A 13,616-nucleotide genomic window follows, 5' to 3' on the forward strand; every position below is an offset into this window, starting at 1 on the left:
TGCTGCTGCTGCACCGCCGGAGCACGATTTCTGTTCTCCTCCTGAAGCAAAGTTCTTAACCCGAGGTACTATTTCTGGGTTAGCAGAGTCTGTAACTTGAAGCGTATGTAACCTGAAGCGGATGTAACCCGAGGTACCACTGTAGTTGGAGATGCATGCAAGACACACACTCTGCTTTGGAAATGAGTCGGTCCATCGAGCTCCCTGTTGTCTCCTCTGGTTGTCAGCAGCAAGGTACCACGCAAGGAGGCTCCCAGCCCTACCTCCCAGCGGTGCCAGGATTGAACCTGCAACATTTCTGCTCCCTACCACCGAGCTGCAGCCCTCCCCGAGGGCGATCGCTGAAGGGACGCGCACACGACCTTCTGTCCGCTCCACGCAAGCCGCTGAGAGGTTCAGAGCAGAACGCGCCAAAGCGGAAGCTACCATTAGGAGAGGAGGCGGGGGGGGTGGTTGGATGGGCGCCATGTGCGCAGAAGAGGGAGAGAATACACCTCTCCCTTTGTTCCCTATGAAATGATCCCTTTCCTTGCCCACCTCCTGCCTCTGAGCGGACCCCGCACCTGGCTGACACGGCACCAGGAAGACAGGGCAGTACGGGGGGGGGGGTGTGCATCGCTGTCGGAGGAAGCGGAGTGTGTCCGTGCGCGTGCGTGTACGGGTGGCGGGGAGCGTCGCTCCCCTCTCTGCCTCCCAAAACTGGGCCTGGAAGCCGTTGGCCTGTTGCCATGGCTACCGAGCGGCATCCTCCCAACCCACTCCCCTCCGCGGCCCTGGCAGTCCAATAGGGGAAGCGGGAGACGCCGCGGGGAGTTGGGCGGGGGGGAGAGAAAGAGAGAAGACAGAGGGAGGGGGGAGGGAAGGAGGAAGGCGTGTCCGTGGCGGAAAGGGCGTGGCCCCGGCGCCGGAAGTGCCTGCAGGAGCCGCAGGGTGTGTATCTTCTCTGTGGTGAAGAGAGCGGAGCGGGCTGCCGCGCGCCGAGAGACGCCTCATTCCTCCCGGGGGACGACGACTCTTTTTGGAGGCCTGTGAGCCGCCTTCTCCTCCGCCTTAGCCGTCAGGTGAGCGGGTTTTCCCGCCGGAATCCCCTCCCCCACCCGGACCCGAGTCGCGCGTGCAGCTGCCCTTCCCCGCCCCCACGCGCAGCGGAGGGGGGGGGAAGAGGGCAGAGCCGAGGTCTCCCCCGCCCCTCCCTCCGTCCCCCCTTCCTTCCTTCTCTTCCCCGGCTGCTTTCGGAAGCGAGGACGGGGCTGCCTCCGGCTCGGCTCTTCCGGAGAGAGGCCTGAGGAAGGCCGCGGAACCGCCACAGCCGCCGCCGCCTTTCGGTCCTGAGGTGACACCCCACCTTCGCGGCGGGCTGAGGGCACGGGCAGCAGCCCCTCCTTGGCAGCGAGGCTCTCGCCTCTCCCCCCCCCTCGCCCCCTTTCCCGCTCCAGGGTCTCCGCCCGGTGGCGTCACCTCGCCTGCCAGCGGCCCCGCCCTGGCTGAGTCACCACCTTCTGCCCGGGGCTGGGCGGGCTCACCTGTCCGGAACGAGCCAGAGGTGGGGCTGGTCTCTCTTTTTTAGCTGCGCTTCTGGGCCCCCACCACCCGGCTCCCGCAGGGTTCAGGTCGCCCTTGCGGCCAGGGGAGTGGGCGGGGTGCCCCTCCCCCCTTTTTTAAAAAAACACACACACTTGCACAATCCAGCCCTTGGGGCTTTGCCCACCTGAAAAGACGGTATTTTTAGTGCCAAAGCAGCTTTAAGTAAGCTCACCTGGAAGCAAACCTCATGGGCTTCCACCGCTTATGACTACAGGCTTGGTCCCTTTTCTACGTGAATGTTCGTCCACCCCTTCCAACTACACATGATTTCTCCTTGCTAAAATAGTCTTGATTTCTTCCTTTCATTCCTTGTATTTTATTTTTTAAAAGGCGTGAGATCAATAGCATTTGCGTTTTCAGAATACCTGTTCAACTGGTGAGGTGCCAAATGACTGGCTGGCTAACACTAGTAGTTTGATGGCGCTTTTAGGGAACAGTAGTTCCTACTGGATAGCTATACCGAAACTTCAGTGGCAGCTCTGTTGGGGAAATAGTAACTGACCATTGTTTGGGTGCAGCATCTTTACCCTGCCACTTAATGAAGAAAGCTTTTAAGAGTGGCTTACAAAAGTCCCTGTTACTCCCTTTTTGGCTGCTGCCAAACTTACCTGATGCACCAAATTTGAATCTGAGCTCTAAAACCCTTTATGTCAAAAATTAGCTATGTTTGTAATTTAGATAATATGTGTGTGACCAACATAAAAATCTTATTTAAAAAAAATTGTGTATCATACTTTGAATATAATGAATGTGTGGGTGGGTCTTGCACATACAGTGGTACCTCTGGTTGCGAGCAGGATCCGTTCTGAAGGTCTGGCCGGATCCCGAGGTTTTTGCAACCCGAGGAGAAGCGGTAGACTGCTTCTGCACATACGCATGCAGCGGTAGACCACTTTTGCACATGCGTGCGCTGCAAAACACTTCCGGGGTTCCCGCTTTCACATCCTGAAGTTTACGTTACGCGAGGGTAACGTATCCCAAGGTGCTACTATAATTCTTTATATCACTTTAATTGCATTCTAGTCTGAACTTAACTGCCTAGAGCCACATCACTAATCCATTAAAAACAAAAACCCTGCTACATGCTAGCTTTCACCAACCCATCAATTCCATAGTAGAGATCCTTGACTGCAGTTGCTTACATGCAGCTTGGCCTCTGTGTGAACAGGGTTATTAATCCAAGACTTACTTTTAGGAAGATGTAGAGAACACAACAGAATCTGAGAACATGGAAGAAAGGCAGGATATAAATGCACTTGAATCTATTGACTCCTAGAACTAGACACACATATATCAGCAGCTCTTTCCAACTCAATACATGATGATGGAGCATGAGGAAGAGGAGTCACCATCACAAATCCAATAGGGAACCACCCTTAGAGGGTGTTCAATTCTCTCTCCTCAGTGTCTTGACTAGTGAGAGGAAGTAGGCTTTGAACTTCTTCAGAATTCAATTCCTCTCTTGAACTTCACACACCTTTCCAGGGTTTCTGTGTGCCCCTACTCCCTGCACAAGGAGCCTAGAATTTGAGAATAATTTATTTAACGTAAATGGAAAGCCAATGTTACCTAGGGTGCCTCTGCTGTGAGAGTCCCTTGGAGTTACTAGGGTGAATATAGTAAAGATTATAAAGTCCATTGCAAAATAGACATTCTTCACAATTAGTAGTATGAGAGCTGGATCATAAAGAAGGCTGATCGCTGAAGAATTGATGCTTTTGAATTATGGTGCTGGAGGAGACTCTTGAGCGTCCCATGGACTGCAAGAAGGTCAAACCTCTCCATTCTGAAGGAAATCAGCCCTGAGTGTTCACTGGAAGGACAGATCCTGAAGCTGAGGCTCCAATACTTTGGCCACCTCATGAGAAGAGAAGACTCCCTGGAAAAGACCCTGATGTTGGGAAAGATGGAGGGCACAAGGAGAAGGGGACGACAGAGGACAAGATGGTTGGATAGTGTTCTCGAAGCTACCAGCATGAGTTTGACCAAACTCTGGGAGGCAGTGTAAGACAGGAGTGCCTGGCGTGCTCTGGTCCATGGGGTCACGAAGAGCTGGAAACGACTAAACAACAACAACAACAAGCACGTTCTAAAATTAGTTAAGGCAGCTCATGTTTAAAAACATGCTAAACGACAAATAAAATGATTGATGCTTAAAACAATATAAAAGATGCAATATTTAATTAAAAGTACGCTGGTATAAAACAGTGTTTCGTGCCTGCTAAAGAACAGGCATTGATTGACCCAGGTGTGCGTCTCTGGAAAGGCGCTTTCACAATCTAGGTGCCACTAGTGAAAAGGCTCTCTCTTGTGCACATACATCACACATCAGTACAGCAAGGTGACACAGGAGGCCACCAAAGAAACAGATTTCTCAGAAATTTGAATTGGAGCAGGTGATTCTGTAGATACTGACAGTAAGAGCTATTCGACAGTGGAATTTGCTGCCAAGGAGTGTGGTGGAGTCTCCTACTTTGGAGGTCTTTAAGCAGGGGCTTGACAACCATATGTCAGGAGTGCTCTGATGGTGTTTCCTGCTTGGCAGGGGGTTGGACTCGATGGCCCTTGTGGTCTCTTCCAACTCTATGATTCTATGATTATACCATAGTCCTAGGCCACTTCAGGTCTTTAAAGATTGCATTGATATAAGCATACTGACATTTTTGAGTATGCTTGATAAAGCCTATGTCAGCTTACTGTTGTGAGTGACCTTGCTGTAGCTGCTTGTGGTAAAGATGAATTAATATCAGCATGGTTGGGAGCTCTTTAAAAAAATGAACGGGAAATGAAATATTGGGAAGTTAAAAATTACATAGTAAAATCTCCCAATATGAAGATTATTACAATATATATATATTTATTATTAAAAGATGACATTTCATTTATGGTCTTAGGGTAGTAATCCAACTAAGTCATACTCAGAGTAGTAGATCCATTGAAATAAATGTATTTAAATTACTCATGCCTAACTTAAGATCATTGATTTCATTGGGTGGTAACTTTCAGCTTTAATGGAAATGTATCCAAATAATGGTCACAATGACCTGAACATTCTTTTCATTAAGATGGTTTTGCATGCATGGAAAGAAGGTGATCAATTGTTCCTATTGTCCAGTACAACATAGTCCTACAGTCCATATTGGCAAATGTCATTGAATAATCAGTATAATAGTGGCCAGTGTTCTTCACCAGGCTGTAGTCAACATAAAAGACCACACATCAGCTGTATGCAAGAAACCTTTTGCAAATAGATAAGCTGAGTTTTTGCTGTGATATTTGGAAGGGGCTTCAGGGACATAGTGTTCTGTACCCTCTGGAAAGTAACCACCAGCTGTGCTGCCTGCTGGGAGAGCATTCACATAATCCACAATATCTGTCAATACTGTAGTTGCTGTTGCGTCAGCATGTCTGTGACTGAATTATAAAGGAAGTTCCCCCCACCCAAACTGCCTTTAGAAAGCTACTGGTTTCCTGAATTTCAAGATGAAAGTTTTAGAACTGGAGTGTTGCTGTGGAAGCTTTCTCTCTCTTTTTCCTTCTTTGGTTGTAGCAGATAACAATTTTCTCAAAACAAATCTATTCCAATGTTAGTTTAACACCCATTTTGGTCATCTGCAGCTCTTGTTTAAAGTGTAAATATGATGGAGAGAGATTTCCACCCTTATTATTTAAGATGGATTGAAGATGGCTTTTTTAAGACAAGAGAATTTGAAGCATCCCCCCACCCTTTGGTGGTGTGGAAAGCTAGTAATGACAACTTCATTTTATGAATGTCTCTTAAGTGGTTTAATTAGAGCTGGTTAAAAATTAACCAAAATATCTCTGTCATTTTTGTGCATTAAAAACAATACCCAGGTCATTTGAAACACTTCATGCTAGTGTGTTTCCATTTTACTATATTAAGCTAGTCAGATACTTCTCTTCCAATTTCCCTTTTCTATAGTATTTAACTGCCATTATTTTGCATCTGTTATGTCTTGTGTAGCTCATGGAAATTAGAAGCAACAGACTACAAGCAGCCATGAGTGGTGTCTTTATAATTGCAATTCCAAACTGTGACTTACCTCAAAGATCCTTCAGTACCAACTGAGTAACCTTGGAACAGCTTCTGTTGTTACTTGCACTTTCCAGTGGTTTTCACTGATTTTTCTCAAATGGAAACATCTGAGAATCAGAAGTCTCCTTCAAAGTGCTAAAATCATACATGCATTCTGTGTTCGCCCATACATATTCAGTACCCAGGATTGTCTGGAGAATCATGCCAAATTTGGTAGATTTTCCTATGAGATACTGCTTTTGTCATGGCACTGAATCTTTTGTTCAGAGATCCCTCTATTACTTCCCCTTTTCCAAGCTCCCTCATAGTGACCATAGTGATCTTGTCTCAACAAGGTAAGCAATGAAGAAAATTCAAACTGTTCCTTTGTTCATGTAGACCCAGACAGATTGCTCACGTACTTGAGAGAACATGTCTCCTGAAAAAGGAATGAATTCAAACATAAAGAACTTTAACATGCCCTATTAGACAGTTCTAAATACTTTGGGCAAGCTAACTTCTTCATGCAATGGGACTTCATCTTCCTTTGCATACCCCCAAACCTGCTCTGGAAGATCCCCCACTCCCTGGAGCTTGGAAGGTGTGTAGGTGCTGCGTGAGGTGGTGGATGAAGGTTAAGTATTGTTGCATTTCTGTTTGTGCACAGAAATGCTTGATGCAACCGTATGGTAGCAAATTTTCCATCAAGGCAACTTAGCAAGTGTGGGTAAAAGTTTTAAAGCTTTATGTTGAATTTTTTTAAAGTTGGAATGTTTTTATAGCCTTAAGAATGAAATCTGCTTGAGCCGACACATCAGAGTCCAGGTATTTATTGCACTTGAGAAGATAGTGTATAAGAGCAGTTGTCATCTTATTGTGTATTGTGTTAAACTGGTGGCTATCCGCAATTGAGAGTTTGACTCTCAGGAGTCTTAAACAGGTGTAAGTTCTTTGGGCCCCAGTCACCAGCTTTGAAAATGAGTATCCAGGTATTCAGTTCCCTCCAGATAAAGAGACATGCTGTACCTGTCAGGCAAGAATGAGGGTTTTTACCACATGACTAAGTTCAAAAACTAGAAATAACGTTAATTGCTTGTAAGCAATTAACATGCAGATTTTTTAAAAATAAAATAGCTGCAGCAGGGCCTTCTGAGTAAGGATCAGGACTGTGTGTGTTTAATCCTTCCTCACTGTTGTGATCCCACTATAAATCTATCCTCATCCAAGCTGCTATTAGCCCTAGGAGGGAAGCTCCCATTGGTGTCAATGGGAGCTTTCTTCTGGGAGCGAACAACAATGTATGCTTTGTGTTTGGGGGGAGGGTGTTGGGGCCATGTCCAAAAAGGGTCAATCCCTATTCATTTTTGTTTCAATCCTGCTCGTCAAACCCTGCAGCAACTCTTTAAATCAGTCTTTCTTAACCTTAGGTTCATGGATGTTGTTGGACTACAACTCCCCTCTTCCTTGACCACTGGTCCTGCTAGCTAGGGATCATTGGAGCTGTAGCCCATCAACATTCAGGGGCCCACAGTTGAGAAAGGCTGGTTTAAATGTTTAAAAAGGTTACATTAATTGCTTACATGAAATTGACGCTGCATGTAGTACAGTGTTAGTTCATTCAACCCATCACTCTTGTCATGCACTACAGTGATCTTTCCATTCCCCATAATTCTGTACTTTTCTCCTAGAGCATGTTACTTCTCTTTAATTCTGAAGTGCCATTACACTTGCACATATTCCCTTCAATAAATTGATTTACCTTCTGAAGGGTTTTTCTTCGTGGGGAAGAGGTAATGCATACTCCTAAGGAAACAGTTCTTGTTTTTAATGAAAAGAAACCTAATAACAATGCTGGTGCTGCAAATTCAGCAGGGAATCCTGTAAGCGGGAAATTGCTGAGAAGGGCAGAGACTTGCAAAGTGTTAGATAATGATTTATAAGAAGTGTAGTATTGTACTTTGTAATTGTCTTGGATAAAATTCTGCAGTGGTGGTGTGTGAAATGGTATTCAACTATGACAACTTCTAAACCTTCCAAATTTGGTCCAGCTCCTGAGAACCAGTCGATCATCATTCCACGTCATTGCTCTGATGCTGGAAAATTGCCTTGTTGCTTGCTGCAAAGGAGCAAGGAGCAAGTCTTTAGAACTGAGACACAGGTGTTCTCTGCAGGGGTTGCTTTTAGGTTGAAGGGGGAAGTGAGCCTGCTCACAGTTACTTGTATCCCATTTGAAGGGCTGCCTTGTTAGTTTATTCTCATACAAATGTAGCCATTGGTTAGCAAGAAGATTAATCTGTTCTGTTTAGTGGCAGTTGGGTAAAGCTATCTGAGCTCAGTATCATTTGCCTCAAGAAGGATACATCTAATTATATTGTAGCACAATCTTCTGTAGAGATAAAAATAGAAATAGTTGTGTACTTTGCGCTATTAGATGTAATCAGAGATGGCTATCCCAGAATAATATGGTGTATATACAATCATTCCCAAAGTTGCTGTTGAACAGGTCAAATTTTACAGAGGATCAATGACAGGCAGGAGAGCAGTTCATAACAAACCACTCATAGATGCTACATCCCAGCACAGGACTCTTCTTTTTGTTACTTTGAAAAGGCCACACTCTACTACCCTATTATATTGGTGGATTTTTAAACTTACTCCTATGTCAAGTGTACTGGAGTCTTCCCTTGTCGTCACTTTGGAATAACCCATATCCTGATAGTTTACTTTCAGATTTACTGTGTTTTATGCCTATCAAATCATAGTCTGCTGCAGGAAATAAACATTCATTTTTTACTCTTGCCGCCCCCCCCTTTTAGGAACAAACATGGATAAAAGTGAGTTGGTACAGAAGGCCAAACTTGCTGAGCAGGCAGAGCGCTATGATGATATGGCCGCTGCCATGAAGGCTGTCACTGAGCAGGGACATGAGCTGTCCAATGAAGAAAGGAATCTACTCTCTGTTGCCTACAAGAACGTGGTTGGTGCCCGTCGCTCTTCGTGGCGTGTCATCTCCAGCATTGAACAGAAGACGGAAAGAAATGAGAAGAAACAGCAGATGGGAAGAGAATATCGTGAGAAGATTGAGGCTGAACTGAAGGACATCTGCAATGATGTTCTGGTAATAGTCTAGTAGGAATGGATATAGCAGCATTTGTTAAGGGGCTCCATCTGCTGGGAAGCTTGTGAGCTCAAGGCAGGAGCACAGTTTCATCGCTTAAGGATCTACTTTGGTCCAACAGCCAAAGATCCTTGCTTTGTAATTAGTTGTTTATATGCTAGGTGTAGAAAATTATTTTTATTTGATACTTGATAGACGATGTGTACACTTGTATGGACCAAACCTATAAACAACACAAAACATATATAAACCTCTCTTCTATAATCTAGCCAATGAATTAAAGAAATATGACCTTGTATAAAGCCACCAGAGTCTCATCTCCAATTTTTTTTTAAAAAGAACTTGGTGCTTCCTGATCTTCTAAGTGTTGCTCAACCACAACTTTCATCATTCCTGGTCATTGGCCATGCTGGGTGGGGCTATGCTAGAGGATGTAGTTCCGCAACAACTGGAAGGCTTTAGATTAGGCCTGCATATTGAAGATGTAAACATAAAGGGGATCAGTTGAGGAACGTGTGTAACCTTGTGATTATATGTCTTTCAGGAACTGCTGGATAAGTACCTTATTGCCAATGCAACACAGCCAGAAAGCAAAGTCTTCTATTTGAAAATGAAAGGAGATTACTATAGATACCTTTCAGAAGTGGCATCTGGAGAAAGCAAGCAAAGTAGGTGGTTACCTTAAAATCAGAAGCCTTTCTTAATGATTCCCTACAAGAGCTGTGTGTGGTATTATTAAACTGTTTCTTGATCTCACAATAAATTTGTCTCAGTATTCTGAGACTATCAGAAGTTCTGAATGCAAAGGAATAGGTAAAAGAACCAGTGGCTTCCTGTTGTATTCAACCATAACGTGGTTGACTACTGTGGAAGGGCCAGGTTGAAAGGATTGCTGCTGCCGAATACTGGTTTTTAGTATCTCCAGCTTGACTAGAGCTTACTAAAAGGAGGTAACAGCAAATCACAAGGAATGGGTGTTCTGCATTCTTCCGTTAAGACAGTAGTTCCCTGTAGGTGAAGACACATATATTGGATTTAGGAGTTGAATATGTCTACATTATACACAGAAATTAAAATTTTCTAGTGTTGTAAATTATTTCATGAAAATCTTCCTACTACACATTTTGAGTAAGTAAAGCTTTTTTAAAAGCATTTCACTCATTCCAAGAAAGAAAATATTCCATAGGAGTTCCCTTCATGTATTTTCCCATCATATCAACACTGACATAGGCAGTCAATGTAATGACCCTAAGGACAAACTAGCTAATTCTAAGTAAAGACAATATTTCCTGAGTTGGAGTTGCTTTCACTCTGAGTGTTGTCAGTGACTATGCATAGCCAAATCTTGCCACCCAGTGTCCCTGCTGCTAGGTAGAAGATGACCAGTCTTAAAGCAAACTGGCACTGAAGCAGCAGCTGATTTTAGCTGTGAACAAGTACAAAAAAGGTAACATTTCAGTCGTCTTTTGGGAAACATTTTAGGCTCCTAAAAATACTGTTTTTGTGTGTAACAAAATGTTCACTACAGATCACTGTTCAGCCCCACTCTATGCAGGCACCTGTGTAAATGTTTTTGACTTGGAGTTGGCCATGTCAGGAAATATTAAAATTATCACCATCTTTTCTTGCAGCAACAGTAGCAAATTCTCAGCAAGCATATCAGGAAGCATTTGAAATCAGCAAGAAAGAGATGCAACCAACACATCCTATTCGACTTGGTCTGGCACTTAATTTCTCTGTGTTCTACTATGAGATACTAAACTCACCAGAGAAAGCCTGCAGTCTGGCAAAGACGGTAAATAGACTTAATATTGTCAAGAATGGTTATGGGGAAACAAATTTGAGATACACGTTGAGCAGTTGTGAATGCAACTAGAAACGTATGGCTTAATAAATCATGTCGGAGAGTTGTAGGAGATCTTTTATATTATTCAGAAGAAAGATTAATTATTAAGTTAAAATAACACCCTTGAAATTAGAGGTGGCACTTTTATATTCTAAGGAAGTCTGTCTTGGGTCTTAACCTGGATGAACACAAGTGTAATGTTAAGCGTTTTTCGTCACTATCTGTGCTTGGAAATTGAATGGGTTAAACATTCTTAAGGCAAGAAGGATCAGAAGCAGAATAAAGCGAATTAATTATTTGAATTTGGTTTAGGCATTTGATGAAGCAATAGCTGAACTGGACACACTGAATGAAGAATCTTACAAAGATAGTACACTGATTATGCAGCTACTTAGAGATAACCTTACTGTAAGTATTCCTTCGAAAAATTGGCTACACTTTAAATGATGCAATGTTTTATAATTTTAAGTCTTGCCATCCCACAAATGGTTGATAATTGCACCCTTACAAACTATTTTGGATGTAGCACAAAGTTAGTTCCATATGAAAGAATGACTGCTGTCAGCATTGTGTGTGTGGAGCAGTCACACCTGTAATGGAAAACTTGCCAAATGCCCTTATCAGGCAGCTAACAAATTGTGTGTTACCTGCAGGCTTCATGTACTCATTGCTTAACTTCATCTAATCTCCAGTCTTTAGTTCATCATTCATTAACTCTTCCACTCAAAAAATACTGCTCTACTGAAACAAATTGCCCCACTACTCCTTTCCAGACCAATGTAATTAACTGCATGCTTTCAGCATAAACATGTTTGTATTTTCTTACAGCTATGGACATCGGAAAACCAGGGAGATGAAGGGGAAGCTGGGGAGGGCGAGAACTAATGGCTGTCACGCTTCACTATATGTTCAATGTCACTCTGTATCCTACACGTTATATCCCTTTGTGCGACAAGCAAAAAGAATAGTACATCGACTTCACAACCTCAACGTAGCAAACTGTCTGTGGGGTAAAAACAATTGGTTGGTGTTCTGTGTACATAAAATGGAGATCAATTGAGCAATGGCATTTTGAACCTTTCCTATTATGAACACTTACAATTATGATTACTGTGTTTATATTTTTTTTAACTGAACACTGTGATTATGGGTTTTGCGATTGCAGTTGACTTTACAAAACTCTAAATGATGGAAGAGTAGATATGAATCATGTAATTCATTGGAAAGATTATAATCTGGGATCAAAGTAGTCGAAGTACAATTCTGTTGTAAAGTTGTACAGAAAATTATAGAGATTATATTGTGACACTGCAACATGGAAGGGAAACAATCTATTGTGCGGCATTCCAGTTCAGTAGTTCACTTCTGTGAATTTAATAGGCACATTCATTCAGACATTTTTGTTTTTGAAATAATAACGCTGGACACGCTGCTTTTCAGCCAAACGCTCATGTCAAATGTAAACATTTTCTGAGGCCTCAATTTAAAGCAGAGAAAAACGGCAGCCTAAGTTCCAGACTCCTTAACAGTGGCAGAATACTGGGGCTTTGTCTATTTAGAAACAGCCCAGTCCTCTTTCTGTGGACATCATCAAGCCCCTTCCCAGAGCAATAAGTTAACATATTTACAATATGAACTATTCCTGGTAGTGAATTTGTAGAGCACTACCATGGAATTTCAACAGGATGTTTCTGTTTTTATGGCCTTATTAGTTGCTGAGTAGGCATGCTAAATAGAACTGTTTTCCCACTTTAAAATGCTAAAATCTTAATCTTCCTCCTCACTTCAGGGAGGAGGCCTGCCCCTTTGAATAATCCGAAAGATCTCTTCTTTGCATGGATTGTGTTCTCCCACCCAGTCCCATTCCGGCTTCAGTTTAAAGCCTGAGGTCCTTTGTGTATGCTGTTAAGTCTTTGATGATGGGAGCGGCTTAAATATGTTGGAATACAGGTCTCACTTAGATGCTGAAGGCTTGCCAGTGCTGGGTCACAATCAAGATCCTGTTAAAAAGTTTTCCCATAGCTGCCTTAGGAATACAGACCATAAACATGCATATTAATTGTTAGCTTGAGATACTGAAATTCCAAAAGTTCAATTGTTTATAAACCTGTCCAGTCAAATACCAGAATTCAATAGGAGTTGCATGAATAATGCAGAGGAAAGATTTGAATACTCACCCTTTTCAATCTTTTTAGTATCGTTCCTCTGCCTATAGCATTCCGCTTAGATCATAGAATCCATCTGTTCGTCTTTTCATCTGTCGCTGAAGAGAGAAATTCATGCACTGACTTCAAAATTCCCCTCTTACTAGCTGAACAAATTGTGCAGTTATACTTGGCGCTTGATAAATGCGGTAGTGAATGTGGAACCGAGCCTGTCTGTATATCTGGTAGCTCTTTTTGCGTTGTTTCTACTGACCAGTATTTTGCCTAAAGTTTGCTTCTGTGACGGTTGTATTGCCTAGCACACACACACGTGGTTGTGAGAATAGTATAGCAAAAAGAAATACCTGGTTATTGATGTACTAGATTTGTGTATGTCTTTTAAAACAGTTCTAGTTTCACCTTACACAATCGGGAAAGTGTAAAAGAATTCAAAGACAATAAAAAGTTTTATCAGTTGTGGTCTGTGGTGTTTTTTTTTACACTTTTGTTTGTTACTGCCATGGCTGAATACTGTGGTGGTGGAATGACTGTGCTGTTTTATGTCTCGTAGCTTGCTTAACTGCTAAAGCAGCCTTTAAGGTCTGCACACACACACACCCAACCAAAAAAACCCCACCACCTCGTCACAACTGTATAGAGTTGGTCACTTCTGTTTCACAGGAAGAGTGAAAGAAGACATCTTGTGCAAGGCTTTACAGCATCCAAGCCAAACTGCCTATCTACTGGACATCTGCCTTCTTATAGACAGTAGTGAATGATTTTGAATATCGTAAAACATGCTGCATTATTCCTTCAGGTATTAAAACAGCATTGGGTTCTAGAAATAGTTTAGATCCTAGAAAGTGGCCCTTGATTTCTTAGCTTTCT

General features: G+C 42.9%; 1 protein-coding gene across 1 annotated transcript; it reads left to right on the forward strand.

The window, feature by feature from the left end:
• Window positions 1–536: 536 nt before the first annotated feature.
• YWHAB (tyrosine 3-monooxygenase/tryptophan 5-monooxygenase activation protein beta) lies at window positions 537–13,205 on the forward strand. The gene is made up of 6 exons (XM_083508278.1): window positions 537–1,061; window positions 8,437–8,738; window positions 9,283–9,406; window positions 10,370–10,533; window positions 10,897–10,992; window positions 11,413–13,205. Exons 2-6 carry the CDS (start codon window positions 8,445–8,447, stop codon window positions 11,467–11,469), a joined length of 735 nt encoding a protein of 244 aa, XP_083364404.1. The 5' UTR covers window positions 537–1,061; window positions 8,437–8,444; the 3' UTR covers window positions 11,470–13,205.
• The last annotated feature ends 411 nt before the right edge of the window (window positions 13,206–13,616 follow it).

This window comes from Podarcis liolepis, assembly GCF_965112155.1.
Source record: "Podarcis liolepis genome assembly, chromosome: 6".
Classification (NCBI taxonomy): Eukaryota; Metazoa; Chordata; class Lepidosauria; order Squamata; family Lacertidae; genus Podarcis; species Podarcis liolepis.

What these genes read in the sequence shown, in the direction of transcription:
- YWHAB (XM_083508278.1), top strand. Translation starts at nt 8,445, where the DNA reads ATGGATAAAAGTGAGTTGGTACAGAAGGCCAAACTTGCTGAGCAGGCA. An exon ending in ACATCTGCAATGATGTTCTG is followed by an intron (nt 8,739 to 9,282) that starts GTAATAGTCTAG and finishes TATGTCTTTCAG; the next exon opens with GAACTGCTGGATAAGTACCT. An exon ending in CCTGCAGTCTGGCAAAGACG is followed by an intron (nt 10,534 to 10,896) that starts GTAAATAGACTT and finishes AATTTGGTTTAG; the next exon opens with GCATTTGATGAAGCAATAGC.